The sequence below is a fragment of the Falco biarmicus genome, chromosome 6 (assembly GCF_023638135.1).
Source record: "Falco biarmicus isolate bFalBia1 chromosome 6, bFalBia1.pri, whole genome shotgun sequence".
Lineage (NCBI taxonomy): Eukaryota > Metazoa > Chordata > Aves > Falconiformes > Falconidae > Falco > Falco biarmicus.
Window position 1 is genome coordinate 82387546 of NC_079293.1, and position 12977 is coordinate 82400522.

At 37.4% G+C, this 12977-nt stretch overlaps 1 protein-coding gene across 3 annotated transcripts in view; it reads right to left on the reverse strand.

Annotated features, from left to right (window-relative positions):
• LYST (lysosomal trafficking regulator) overlaps positions 1–12977 on the reverse strand; it is a 96739-nt gene that overhangs the window by 14436 nt on the left and 69326 nt on the right. For 2 of the 3 annotated variants that reach the window (XM_056342888.1, XM_056342887.1), the window contains exons 29-43: positions 11402–11593; positions 10696–10874; positions 9347–9553; positions 7947–8123; positions 7393–7469; positions 6269–6457; positions 5459–5604; positions 5277–5373; positions 4533–4594; positions 4139–4194; positions 2961–3113; positions 2388–2632; positions 1591–1657; positions 553–709; positions 33–173 (exon numbers count right to left, since the gene is read on the reverse strand). In XM_056342888.1, coding sequence (XP_056198863.1) covers positions 33–173; positions 553–709; positions 1591–1657; positions 2388–2632; positions 2961–3113; positions 4139–4194; positions 4533–4594; positions 5277–5373; positions 5459–5604; positions 6269–6457; positions 7393–7469; positions 7947–8123; positions 9347–9553; positions 10696–10874; positions 11402–11593 — 2145 coding nt within the window. Of the gene's footprint in view, positions 1–32; positions 174–552; positions 710–1590; positions 1675–2387; positions 2633–2960; positions 3114–4138; positions 4195–4532; positions 4595–5276; positions 5374–5458; positions 5605–6268; positions 6458–7392; positions 7470–7946; positions 8124–9346; positions 9554–10695; positions 10875–11401; positions 11594–12977 lie in introns of those variants that run through there. The other variant, XM_056342889.1, reaches the window with a different exon arrangement.

Sequence of the window (12977 nt, forward strand, 5' to 3'; positions counted from 1 at the left end):
GGGTATATAGTTCAGTTATCCTTTTAGCATACCTTCTCTGTTAACCAGAAAGTCAGGAAGGTAGAAAAACTCTGGGATAAGCTCCTTTACATCAGTCATTGATTCATATGAAGAGAGTCGCCAGGTTGTATTGGTAGAGTGAAAAGTTCTGTCTGGGATGTCAAAACTTTGATCTGTAAAGAAATCCAAACCAAATTTGTTACATAGATGATGGATAGATAACTGTTGCACATCTGCAACGCCAAGTGACTGCTCTCTAGTTAGCTGAGAGCATTTAGAATTCTTCCATCTCAACTACAGAGACTGCAAGTCAAATGAAGGTCAGCTTTTTATAGTACATGCACCAAGGTATAAGTAAAAGATGTACAGCTTTATGGTCTAGCTTGATAATTTCAGAACAGCTCTACTGTGATAGCATACCAGATTTCTTTTTAGTGAATTCAGCTATTTGGAATTGATAAACTATGTTAAAACAGAGTAACAAATCACATTCCTGGGTCACTGGGACAAGGCCCTGATGTGAGAGGCAAGTGCAAGCAAAAATAACCTTACCCTGATAGGCTAAAAACATTTTAGTAAAAGGTGGCAGCCTGACTAGGAAATGAAGCACAGTTCCACTGTTGGAGTAATGAGATCCATAGTGATATGGTTGTACAGGGGGCATTGGATCATCCTCTCGTGCTCCTTTGCGGTACTCTTCTTCCAAATACTAGAAAAGCAGTAGGAAAAAAATAAATCATAAGCCTCCTACTTAGACTGCATTCCAATAACAAAAATAAGAGCTTGCCTAAGTTGTTTAGGAATAAAACTTAAAACTTTTAGAGGAACATACATTTAAAATCAATTTGGAATCAAGCACACTTTAAGTGACTAAAGACGTGATCATATTTACAAGCCAGTGAGGTACCAGAGTCTTAAGCCACTTTTGCCTGTTTTCCATATATTATTTTCCCTTTTTTTCCCCTTCCCTCTTGTTTTCTAACAGAGCAGAGTCGTTATACAGGCTTTTCAATATTAAAAGGAAAAAACAGTACTTGCAAATACTACACTAGACCATGATGATATAGACATAGATTTGAAGGTCCAGCTGCAAATGCTTTCATTCCCCAGCATGCTGTTATTTCCTACAGCCTTTAAAACATTCTAAAGAGCAAAACAAAGAGCACTGCAATCATAATAGGACATGTTAAAATAAGAGTACTTGAAAAAAACAGCTTTTCTTTTACCAAACAAAGAATAGCCACAGTTCCACTGAAGTAATTTCAAATAACCAGCAGCAAGTTCCTGATCTTTAAATATGTATGTATGTATGTTCATACTTAAGATACTAATTTAACCTCCGTGGCAGTATCCCATGGAAAGACTAACTTGATTTCTGATTTCAGGTGCAGGAACAGACACACACACATTTCAAGCATGTTTTAAAACATTTCCCAGGAAACGTAGCATATTGGAAATGAGAATTCCATAGACAAAATACTGAATTTGTCGTTTCCCCCCCCCCCCCATCAATATATGTTAAAGAAAATTGAAGCCTCCATATCATTTTTACACAGGAAAGGCAAGAAGCAAAAGAGTTATCCAAATTACCTTGTAAGTGTCCACATAACGATCTTCTTTTTCTTTAGACTGCACAGCTATTGGTTTGACCAGATTTCTGTAACAGAAGTAGTACTAATATCTTGTCGTTTATATAAAGATGTTGATTCACACCATTTAATAATGCATTTAATATCATGAGAAGGACAAGCGAAACTCAATAGTGCTTTACAATAGAATTCAGAAAATAAAAAGGCCGCTTCTAGTTAGTGCTAAAGGCAAACTCAGAGCCACAGGCTACCCCAGAGCACAGTCACAGGCATGCAAATGCAACGTGCCTCCATCAAATCAAGAGGCATCATATAAAGGCAAAGCCTCTGTGCACACAAACATTAAATCATTTTTACTTATTTAGGTGGGAAATTCACTTGGATGTCTTCACAATGAAGACAATATGATTCTGTAACTGGCCAAATAGTTTACAATATTCTTTCCTTTTCTATTTAATTTTTTTTGCTAATTGGCCTGGAAATTAATCACACAGATTTAAACATAGAGCTCTTACTTAGATCTGTGGACTATCCATACCCTATTAAGACAGTATACAAGTCAAGTCCAATTCAGAGCACCCTTTAAATATACACACTCTTAATACTAGGCATTTTACTTGAAATATCCGAGGTGAAGCAGCCACTTATTGTAAAAAGCCCAAGTTATTATGGATGAGGCTTGTCCGTGAATAGTTCCGTTCACATATGCTTGCATTTTAGTACAATGAAGTTGAAAAGCTATACTGGATAATGACTTCAAATATTTGAAAATAACCGGTTCCAAACATTTCATATTACCTATATACTGATGGATCATTTAGGTCCAGCGTTTCATTGGTGTAGTCAGAAAGTATAAAAGGAAATACTGGATATTGCATGAGATCATTGAAGGAACGGCCCGCATGTTTGTTTAAATGAGTCAGGTATTCAAAGTTAGTAATCTGTCCTGTGCACCACAGGTGGGTCAAAGCAGTAATGTTTCCATATTCCAAAAGGTTAGGCAAATTGTTAGTTAAGATGTTGTGGTACACATCATCGCGGACCTAGAAGAAAATACCATAGATTTAATCATATAATTTAAAAAGCTTCAAACTAAGACTTAGTAAGTTTATCTCATTTTAAAAATGTCCACATTATCTGCTGTAATGGAATAAATAGCGTTTACTATTAAGATTCTTTCATGTCTTAAGACAGATGTGTTTTACAACATGATTGTGTTTGTCTAGAAGTCTAGCCGAGCAAAGGTTTTTCAAAGGTATTATTAGGCACAATTTAATTAGTCCATGCAACAGGTCTCCTTAAAAGAACGTGCACATTATGAGGACACAGCAAAATGCTTTGATGTATATTTACATAGCAGTGCCACATTACCTTTGTATTATCAAAAGCCAAGAGTAAAGTTCTGCCATTTGTTAGAAATATTTCCACAGCGTTGTCTCTTAACTGCCACCAACGCTTATGAACTTCCTTAATTTCCTCATAGGTCCAAGAAAATGATGCTGGTTCGGTTTCTCCATGAAAACTCTGCAGAATTTACAATTGAAAAAGTTATTTTAGATAGATTGTCCAAACAAGAAACCTTCCAATGCAGCCACTTTATAACCATACAGCATACTGTAAGGCAAACTAATTTTGGTGTTATACTTTAAGACATGGGTGTGATTTTCTTCGTGTTTCCCACCCTCCACCCTGCTCAAGGCAGTGGGCAGAACATCATGCACACCCCTCAGCTGCTCCAGTTCCCTATCCAACACCAGCACACAATGCCACATTCTCACTGGCTCTTACACTAAAATACTGGACAGCCAACCAGAGCAAGCAAAGCCTCGCCATGAATCCCAGTTCTGACACTTCTATGAAGGACAAAGCAGCACAACAGCTGGTAACATCTTAAACCACAGGAGCTGCATGGTTAATGGATGCAAGGAAGAGCTCCCTGAAAACAGTTTACAGCTTTCAACAGTATAACCCATATCTTTATTTTTTTAAGAGGTCTGCTGGATGTATAAACTTAAATAATACATCAGAGCCTTTGTAAGTCAGAAGGATTAGACCAGTCCTGGTTTTGGCCATGGCACAGTCCTCTCTTGTCTAGGATAAGGGAGGAGCTAGAACATCCTTTATAATGGAAAATACCAGAATCAGATGCTGTAGAGTGCAGCACAATTCATACACTTGTGAGTTTCTGTTCTGCTTGTGCTCCAGCTCCCAGTAAGGCCAATTATCTCAGGTGCAGACCAAAGCAAGTTCTGTGCACTCGTGCTGATGAACTCAGAGCAACAGATAGCAAGGTGCAGAAGCCTCCCCACGTCACCCCCTCCTCATTCTGTCCCAGCCCCAGGCCCACATCTTCCCTGTTTTCTGCTCTCATCACTGATTCCACCACAGCCAGGGGCAACAGAAGCAACACTGAACCCAAACTAATCGGTTTGGCTGGCCTTGTCCAAGGACATTAACTAGTACTCCAGAAATCTCAGTGGCAGTACACAAAAAGTACTCATGGTCATAGCTTGGAAAATTAAAGCTGGACAATATGCTCTAATACTTACTGAACTTTCAATTGTGTCTGAAGCGTTGTCTTCAACAAAATACATGCCACATTTTCCTGCAGGAAAAAAAGTTGCAAAAGGGTACACGATATGACTATTTGTTGAATATCTTAGTGTTACAAAAAGCGTCCAGGAGTTAAGATTACTGGGCAACATCGACAGAAATAGAATTTATCATTCACATTTTTAGCACGTGCTTTGCAACTAAGACTTTACTACAGTGGAAATAGCACTCATGCAAACAGTAGGGAAGAAAGGCAGAACTGATCTATAATTAATCTTAATCCACAAGTCCAGCAACGGATGAATTACTTAAAAAAATCAGCCAAGCTTATATATACAGCAGAATCTTATACAAAAAAAGATATTCATGAGGACTGAAGATTCTACTTACCCAGCAACAGTTCACCAGCAGTCTCTCTAGAAGGTGCTACGCTTATACATCTTCGATTAACTCTGAAATATTTCAGAACATATTACTGTTTATGGATTTGTGTACCTTTTGGCACATACTTAAAACTAACAGCCTCAAAAGCTACAGTTTAAGAACGACTTTTCAACACTATGACTTTAAGAGTTCAAATCCCAAGGAGTGAAAGAAAATAGAACCTCAACTTTCTAGACTTGCACATTAGTGTATTTGTATTTATTTCTTTGCGTGTTCACTGCTGTTATTTTAGGCAGTGTTAGTGCCTGTAGCAGGTGGTAAATTGACACAACTGAAAAGTTGAGTAACACAATGGTAGAAGCAGAGGATGAAAACACTATTTGCTTTTAACACTGATGGAAAGACCTACCAGATCTAGTAGCACTGCCTGTCTTAGATATCATAAATGACAATTAAGTAAAGAAATCTCATGAGGTTATGCCACAGAATTCCCATTCCCATGTCACACCAGATGGTATTTTCTTTTACTGATTTTTGAAGTCATGGAGATAGACTGTTTTAAGACTCAGAAAATGTACGTATTGGTAGTGCTGACCTTTTGCTTAAGAGTATAGCAAAAACCCTACTACTTTTGACGTTGGTCTCTTATCTCCCTTGATTGTTTTATAATGTTTACTTTGAAAAAAAAAGTGAGAACTGTTTCATTGGAATGGCAGAAGGTGGGAAGAGGTGGTGTTACCCAAATCTTACCTTATGTGTTCACTTGCTGCTTTGTCCTTTACAGTAGAAGAGTGAGAAGAATGTGTTTTGTCTTCAAATAAGTAAGATAATGGAGTTTTTATCACACCTATACAAAAAAGCAAACAGTAAGGCCCACAAAACTAAACAGTAAGTCATTAAAATTCAGATTTATTCCTGAACATTACAATTACCTTCTTGTTTCTGCCTGTCTGGGAGAAGGTACTTGTTTGGAATAGTTAGATAGCACCTCTGCAAGCGGCGCCTCTCCCTGTTTGGGCCTTCTGTTGGATCCAGTTGCCAAGAAGCTGGGTAATAGACTGGGTCATACCAGAGTGCTCTGCAAAAAACAGATTATGTTAGAGTTTTGCAAATGCAGCATATATGCTCGTTCATTCGTTTTTTCTTTAAATAGTGGAAAGGCAGAAGTTTCATAGTAGTACACTGGGCAAATATGTCTGAAAAAATATCAAAAGACCGAATCCTGTAGTTGACTTTCATGAGCTACCCTACTGACTGACTACTTATGAGCTACCACCGTAAGACTGCTCTTAAAGTTACTAATTCTGATTAAACCAGCAATACAACGCATCCAATACTTTGTTTGGTTTCTTGTCAAGACTTAACATCTTTTGCTCTAAGCAGATGAGTCAATACAGTATCTGGATGCTAATATGAATAACATAACCCCAAAAATGTTTTATTACTCCATCAATGTAATGCAAGATATGAAAACTTTATGACGTTCTTCACTATACTAGGTACAGCAAAATGTATCTGACAAAAAAATCCTGTCTAAATGGCATAGAAAAACTACTTGGCTACTCACCCTAAAAAATAGGGAAATAAAAGAATTTACAAGTCTTTAACCATCAGATGATCAGCAAAAGTAATTTCAATTTTAATCTCATCTACTTTTCATGTGCCTCAGCAGAATGAGAAGCACATGTTAGGCACTGAGCGTGTCTCTCTCGCCTTCTCACCGAGGTGAGAGAACAACTTACCGATCATGGGTAAGCTGCTGAACAAGCTCCTGCCAATGTCTGCTGGCACTCAGCTCTGCCTTGTACATCCCCCTGATGTGCTGGATTACTTTCTTCCTTTCCATTCCTTGTGACAGAGACACAGCTTGTGTGATGTCTCCAGCTATTTTAGAAATGTCTTTAGATTTTGTATCCAGACGTTGAAAGAGACTGAGGAAAAAAGAGTTATGTTTTAATATGTCAAATAAACACACTGAAAAGGGAAGGCAAGACACCCAAACCCGTTATAAAATACAACCAGTTTGGCAGTAGATATCCAGAGGTCTTGTTACAAGCAGTCGCAGAGCAACTTAGCCTACATAATTTTCACAAGCCTCATGAATACCATCTGCTTCTTAGCCTTCAAAAAAGCTATTACTTGTGGCCAAAGACAAGCCAAGCCAATCAAAAAAATCGATGGCTATATATTAGCATGCTTTACTCATTAATGTACTCATTCCAACAAAAATTTGAAGTAAGAAGAGTAATTTACCACTGCTTAAATCTCTTAAGTTATTCAATCTAGTAAAACCTTACTCCTTATCTGGACAGACTTTAAGCTGACCTTTACAGCTACTACAGTTGCTTGTATTGAAGCATGTTGCATGTGCATCTCGATCTAATTTTTACAGCAGAGCCTGAAATGTAAATTAATGAAAAGAACCTCCTAATCTACCACAAGCTACCGAAATTACACCAAGTAGCAGTCTATGTAGCTCACGGAAGCACTATGCTGAATATAATTATATGCTCTTCATTGAGGATCGGGTTATTTGTAGGGCCACTTGTCTTCATTTCATTGCACAGACCACAGCAACAGGAGAGGTGACTGGACAGACAACAGCTGTAAAACTAAGAGTGAAATGCCAGATGTGCAAGAAATGATTCAGTGTTCTGAAGTTGACGCAGTGCCATTTATTATACAACCTACCAAAATGCAGGTACCTGCAGTCAAGCTGTTTTTATAACAGTAAAGTAAAAAACTGAAAGCTAGTAAGGCTGTTAATTTGAAAAAACATTTATAATAATCATACAGGCAACTCCGCAATAGGGTGTTGATGAACATTCTTACAGAGTTCTTGCAGCCCCTTTAAGGCGGCACTTACTTTTGCCGGTTGTTAGCCATTGTCTTCTCCCAAGCAGCTTTGTTTACACCTTCTTCCATCTCATATTTCTTCTGATCCTAAATGGAAGTTTTATACATTATCTTTTTTTTAATGGACAAAGTAAGGAAGCAGAGGCTAAAGAACATGCCAATTTAGAAAAGGAAGGCTGATAAAACTGTTCAGCTTATGTCTTCACAGTATTTTAAACCATCAAGATTTCGTTTCAGTTACAGCAGTTTTATTGATACAGTGTTAGATCTTTTTTGCAAGGAAACAAAAATTGTTTTTTCCTGCCAGTGAAAGATACTGCTAGCTTAATCCAGGCAAAGGTGAAAGTCTGTAATAAGTAATATGCTTCACAAGAAGCACCAAGATGTGAGCTCGCTGTGAAGCACTGAGTATGGGACAAATACTCAAAGCCCAAAGAGTTCCAAAAAGCATAAGCCACACACCAAGCAAGAAAAACGACTATCTGCAGTAAAAGTCTGACCCCATATAACAGCCAATTGTCTCCAATATATTCAGTTTTTGAAGTAAAATTTTTATTCACAAACCTCTTGCAAAGCTTTTATTAGATCTGGTTTTGGTCGTGGGCTCAGGGGAATGCATTTGTAACCACAACTTTTCAACGTATTCACAAAGTCTCCTGCTGTTCTTCGTTCTTCTTTGGTCATTTCATCGCTGTGATTGTGCATTAACTCATATAAATAAAGCACCAATTTAGGTCCATGCTAGACGATGAAAAGAAGGGAAGAAGGGATAAGAGATGTATGGTCACTCTTATTTCCACAATACAACACTGAGCAGTTTCCCACCCACCCCTCTAGCTTTATTCCCTTTTCTAGTCAGCCTGGACATATTTCTTCTACTAATTTTCCTGTGATTTGAAGAAAATAGCTGCTTTACTGTTTGAAGACAAACTCTAAGAAAACTAGAGAGAGCATGCTGAATTTAATCCTCCACATGGTAAAACTTTGCCCAGCATCTTATGACTTTTCAAATAGCTTAGAGGAAAGCAAAGTTTCTTTCCCAAGTACTCAGCTCCTATAGCCTTGTTTATACTTCAGGAACTACATGCTAGAGACTCCTAATTTTGCCTGCCAAGAATGCCACACCTTGTTTGAGTAATCAAATTAGAGCTGACAGATAATGAAGTTAAGCAGACACAGGCCATAAATGCACTCAACATGATACTCCCTCAAAGAAACAACTGCTAGTCTATCAGCTCTTTTCTTACTGGTCAAAGTGTTTATTTAATTGAATAATGTATATGTGATCAGAAACACGTTAAATGTCATAGGTTCACCCAAGAACTGCTTTCTCTCAACTTGTACTAACAGTACAATCAAAAAAGCTTTTTCCTGATAAACCCAGAAAAGCAGGGAGAAACTATTCAGCTATGTACGAACACAGAATATACAATCCCACTTTAAGAATTAAAGGTTAAATAAGAAAAGACAGAGTATCGGCTTTAATTGAAGACTGCCTGCCTCTTAAAAATCTAGTGGCAATCAGCTCTTACGAGTTTCAGGAAGCCTGCAGTTGGACTTCCAAGGTAAGGGTAATTCCTTCATTGAGGTACTGTTTCAGGGTACCTTCTAGCAGCCTCAATAAAATTCTTTGTGTTAAAACTAGTACCACCTTTGGTTTCTGCACTGCAGATGTGATGTCTGATGTGCTACAGAGTCAACATACCCAGACATAATCCTATCTTGCCTCTTACAAAACTATCGATCCTCAGGATAACATAGCAGTTGCAGGGGTATACAGAGGCATTTTGTGTGACATTTTTGTTTTAAAAATAAATAAAAAAATTAAGACATTGAAGTGTCATTACACTAAACATTGCTAAACCAGCAGTGAACCAACTTCAGCCACACAGATATAAATAACCAAATTAAAAAAAAATTGAATACAGGTTTTACAAACTTCTCGCAAACACACTTGGACTTACTTGCAAAGTTGGGCTAAGACAATCACGCATAATCTCGTGATGGTTTACTTCGTGTACCATCTCCAAAGCCTGCTTTCTCTCTTGCAGGGGCCTTGCCGGAGACAAGTTGTGCACAAGAAGCCTCCCAAGTTGTGTACGGAACACATCCTTACATGACAAAAGGATTCTCTTCCACTGGTGCTTAGGTGTGCTCATTCTGCCAGTGCCCTAAGTAAGCAACAATTTTTTAATATTAGAGGGTCAGGGCTTCCTGTCACTAAGTTTTTCACATCACAAACCAAACACTGTACGTGTAATCAGAATGTAAGTTAGTAAGGATTTCTCCACTGAGATAAAGTGTTTGATTTCAGTTTACTGATTACTATTACAAGTCAAAAGGCATTCTACTAAAAATGAAAGGGGTTTGTTCATTGTGATAAAATAAACTTCCTTCAAATCTGCCAGTATTAGGAATGCAACTCCAAATTAAACTGGATATTCAGTTAGAGGGACTATACAATCTGAAGAGTGAAAATTGTTATGCAGAGGGTTTAAAAATCAAAGGGTTGGGGTTTTTTATTTAGTTATTTTAATGAATAGTCCTTCTACATTAATTACTAGTTTCTGAATGGATTATATCAGAAGATTGGAAATGAGGCACTGGATTGAGGTACTTGTGCTCACAAAAAGAAACCTGCCATCTTGGAAAAGTATTGCAAGTATGGCGTGATATAAGATAACAGACCAAGCAAACTTGGTTTTCCAGAGCTAGAAAGAAAATCAGGTTGAGCTATTTTTTAAATGAAGATGATGCAAGAGAAACAGAGGCAAGAAGCAGTAAGTTAAGTTTCCCAGTAAAACCATTTCAAATTACCCAAGTGAAACCTGACCACCTTAGAAAGGCTGAAAAGCCAACACCTGTATGCTAGAAGAGAGCACTTAGCCCTTTGGCAACAACTGAAAAAAGAGAAAGTTCCCCTTCCCAACTCCAAAATATATTCTCGACAAAGTGCTCGGAAACTCTCCATCAGCTGTGGATACACCGCAGATTGTTTGCTAAGGCTCCAACAAACTTAAACCTTGAGGTTTAAAAAAACAGATTTGTGGACTGGACTATACAGAAGACTACTTAACCTTCGTGCACTTGTTCAAGAAGCAGAGTTTTGCTAAATATTAATGTAAAAGTCCGAACAGATGCATTTGTTATTTTACAACTGCAGAGTAACCGAGAAGCTGAACAGAGTTTTTAATGACACAGCTGAGAGACAGTAAGAAAAGCATTTATGGACAGATGTCTTCATGCATTAGAAGTTCCTAGTAAACGAACCTTATGAAATATGTTTTAATGTGGACAACAGCTAATTACTTACAGTTGATACTATGACTCCTTCCACCAACATTTTGAACATTTCTTTAAGAAAAGGATTTGTTCTGCTAGGTAGTTCTTGCTGGCTTTCCTCTTCAGGAACCTCCAGCTGGGATGCTGAAAGTCTGCTTTGACTTGTGTTTTCCGTTATACCCAATACATCAAGGCACTCTTCAGTAGATGCTTAAAATTTAAGAGGCACATATCGATCAGTACCATCTCAAGCAAGAAAATCCTACGATCCTTTAGTTTGCATTAAATCAAATACTGCCTTTACTACTATTTTTACCGTACTTACTCTTTCTCTTGCTTCTGTGGAATTTGAACTAGCCCCCAAAGCTATCGAGTCTTACTAACAAACGTAGCCATTTCAATGACATGCAAACAGATGCATTTCAAGAGAGCAGATGCTCCCTTCAGCAGAGTTAAATCTTCAGGTAGTAATTCAGGCAGTTAACACATGAACAGACTAACACAGAATTAAAACAACTTGTTCAGTTCATTCAGTCACAAACCGTATCCAGATTGTCAGTTATGTAATACTGAGACACGAATCACCCAGAAAATAATGTTTTGCAGTTAAATCCATTAAGCTAGCAATGTTCAAATACTTCAACAACCTCAAACACTTCAATACTGCAAAAAGAAGCCATTTTTCACACAGCACTACCTTGGCTCTGTCAAAACAGAAATGAAAAAAGAAATCCTACCTAAATAAATGAGCCTGTTAACAGCTAGAACAGTCAGCCTCTGTAACCTTTGTACAAACTCCGCCTCAGTGGCTTGGATAGGATTTTCTTGGCTCATTCTCCGCTGCATCATCATGTTGAATTCTTCACTTGCTAGTGAGCGCATTTTCATCAGCAGAGCATCAGACTGAGCAAGTGAAAACTTTCTGGAGCCTTTAAGTAGAGAAATATTAATAGCATCCTACTAAAACGCACAAGAAACTTATCACTTGGCAACTGCTTTCATTCAAAGTGTTCACATCATTTAAAGAAACAAAACATTTGACATACATCAGTATTGAAGGGAACGTGTCATTTGGGTGTTTGCCTCTTAAAAGCTTTTCTATTTGAAAATAAATGTATAAAATCCCAGTGATACCATGAAATCAGTTAGTCTCAAGGCCAGATTTATCATACAACTTCCATATTTGTGTAAATCAGATTCTAAAATAGTTACTTTTATTCCTGTTTTTACTGTATAATTAGGATAAATGATTAAAATTAATGATACAACAAAATTACTGCATATTGGAAAGTAGCTTTATCAGCACAAGTGAGGAGTCAGTGATATTAACAGTTTATAAACACACTTCATACCATACCCATTACCACCAATTTTGATAGAAGTACTATTTCTAACATACAGGAATATCCCTTACAATTTTCTTGAAATGAACTGGTGGGCCTTGACTGTACTTGCTTCTTTAAGAAGTAACTACTTTTTATTTACCTTTTATCTATTTTTATTTATCTTTTATTTTATTTATCTTCACTGCCTTACCAGATTCACCAATACAGAAACACTTGCACTATAGTTACTAGTGCTGAGAGAAAGGGGCCTCAAAAACTGACCATATGAAGGATGAGCATTCCCATAGGAAACGGGGAACAACAGTGGTGGTTTCTGGGTTAGTTTTTGGTGATTTTATTTAAAAAAATACTCAAATACACATCAGGTTTAAGTTAAAAAAAGCCATAAACTCAACTTTATTTATACAAGAGATACGCAAAAGCAGTTTCCAGGCAGAAGACTCTGAAACCTTTACAGAATGATTCACAAGCTATCAAATACTTGTGAATCTAACTTGCTAAAAGTTAGAACTGCACAAGTGTTTTATGAGCACAACCACAGTGGAATCCAGGAATCTTGCATTCCTAACTATAAATATGTATTTGGAGTGCCTGGTATCTGTTTCAGGATGATCACTAATTACAAAGTTCTGCAACAATGCAATCCCCACACCAGAGCTGTGTTCAAGTTACATGCAGTAACTTTATTTTGGTATTTCCTTATTGTGATGTTGGTTATTATAAACCCTATAAATTACTTTTAAAATATCTTTACTAAGTAACTTTTGAATTGAAGAGAATCCCAAAAGGTGGTAATACCTGGCTTTAGACACTGCAGTAAGAATAAGATGACCAAGGTTTCATTTTCGTATCCCACTCCCTCCTCCCAATACAAAAACCCCACGAGTTCACTATGTTCACTGTTCTAAATACACGTATTTATAAAGCAACTCCACAGAAAAAGCAAAGCAACAGGACTCATGCACTG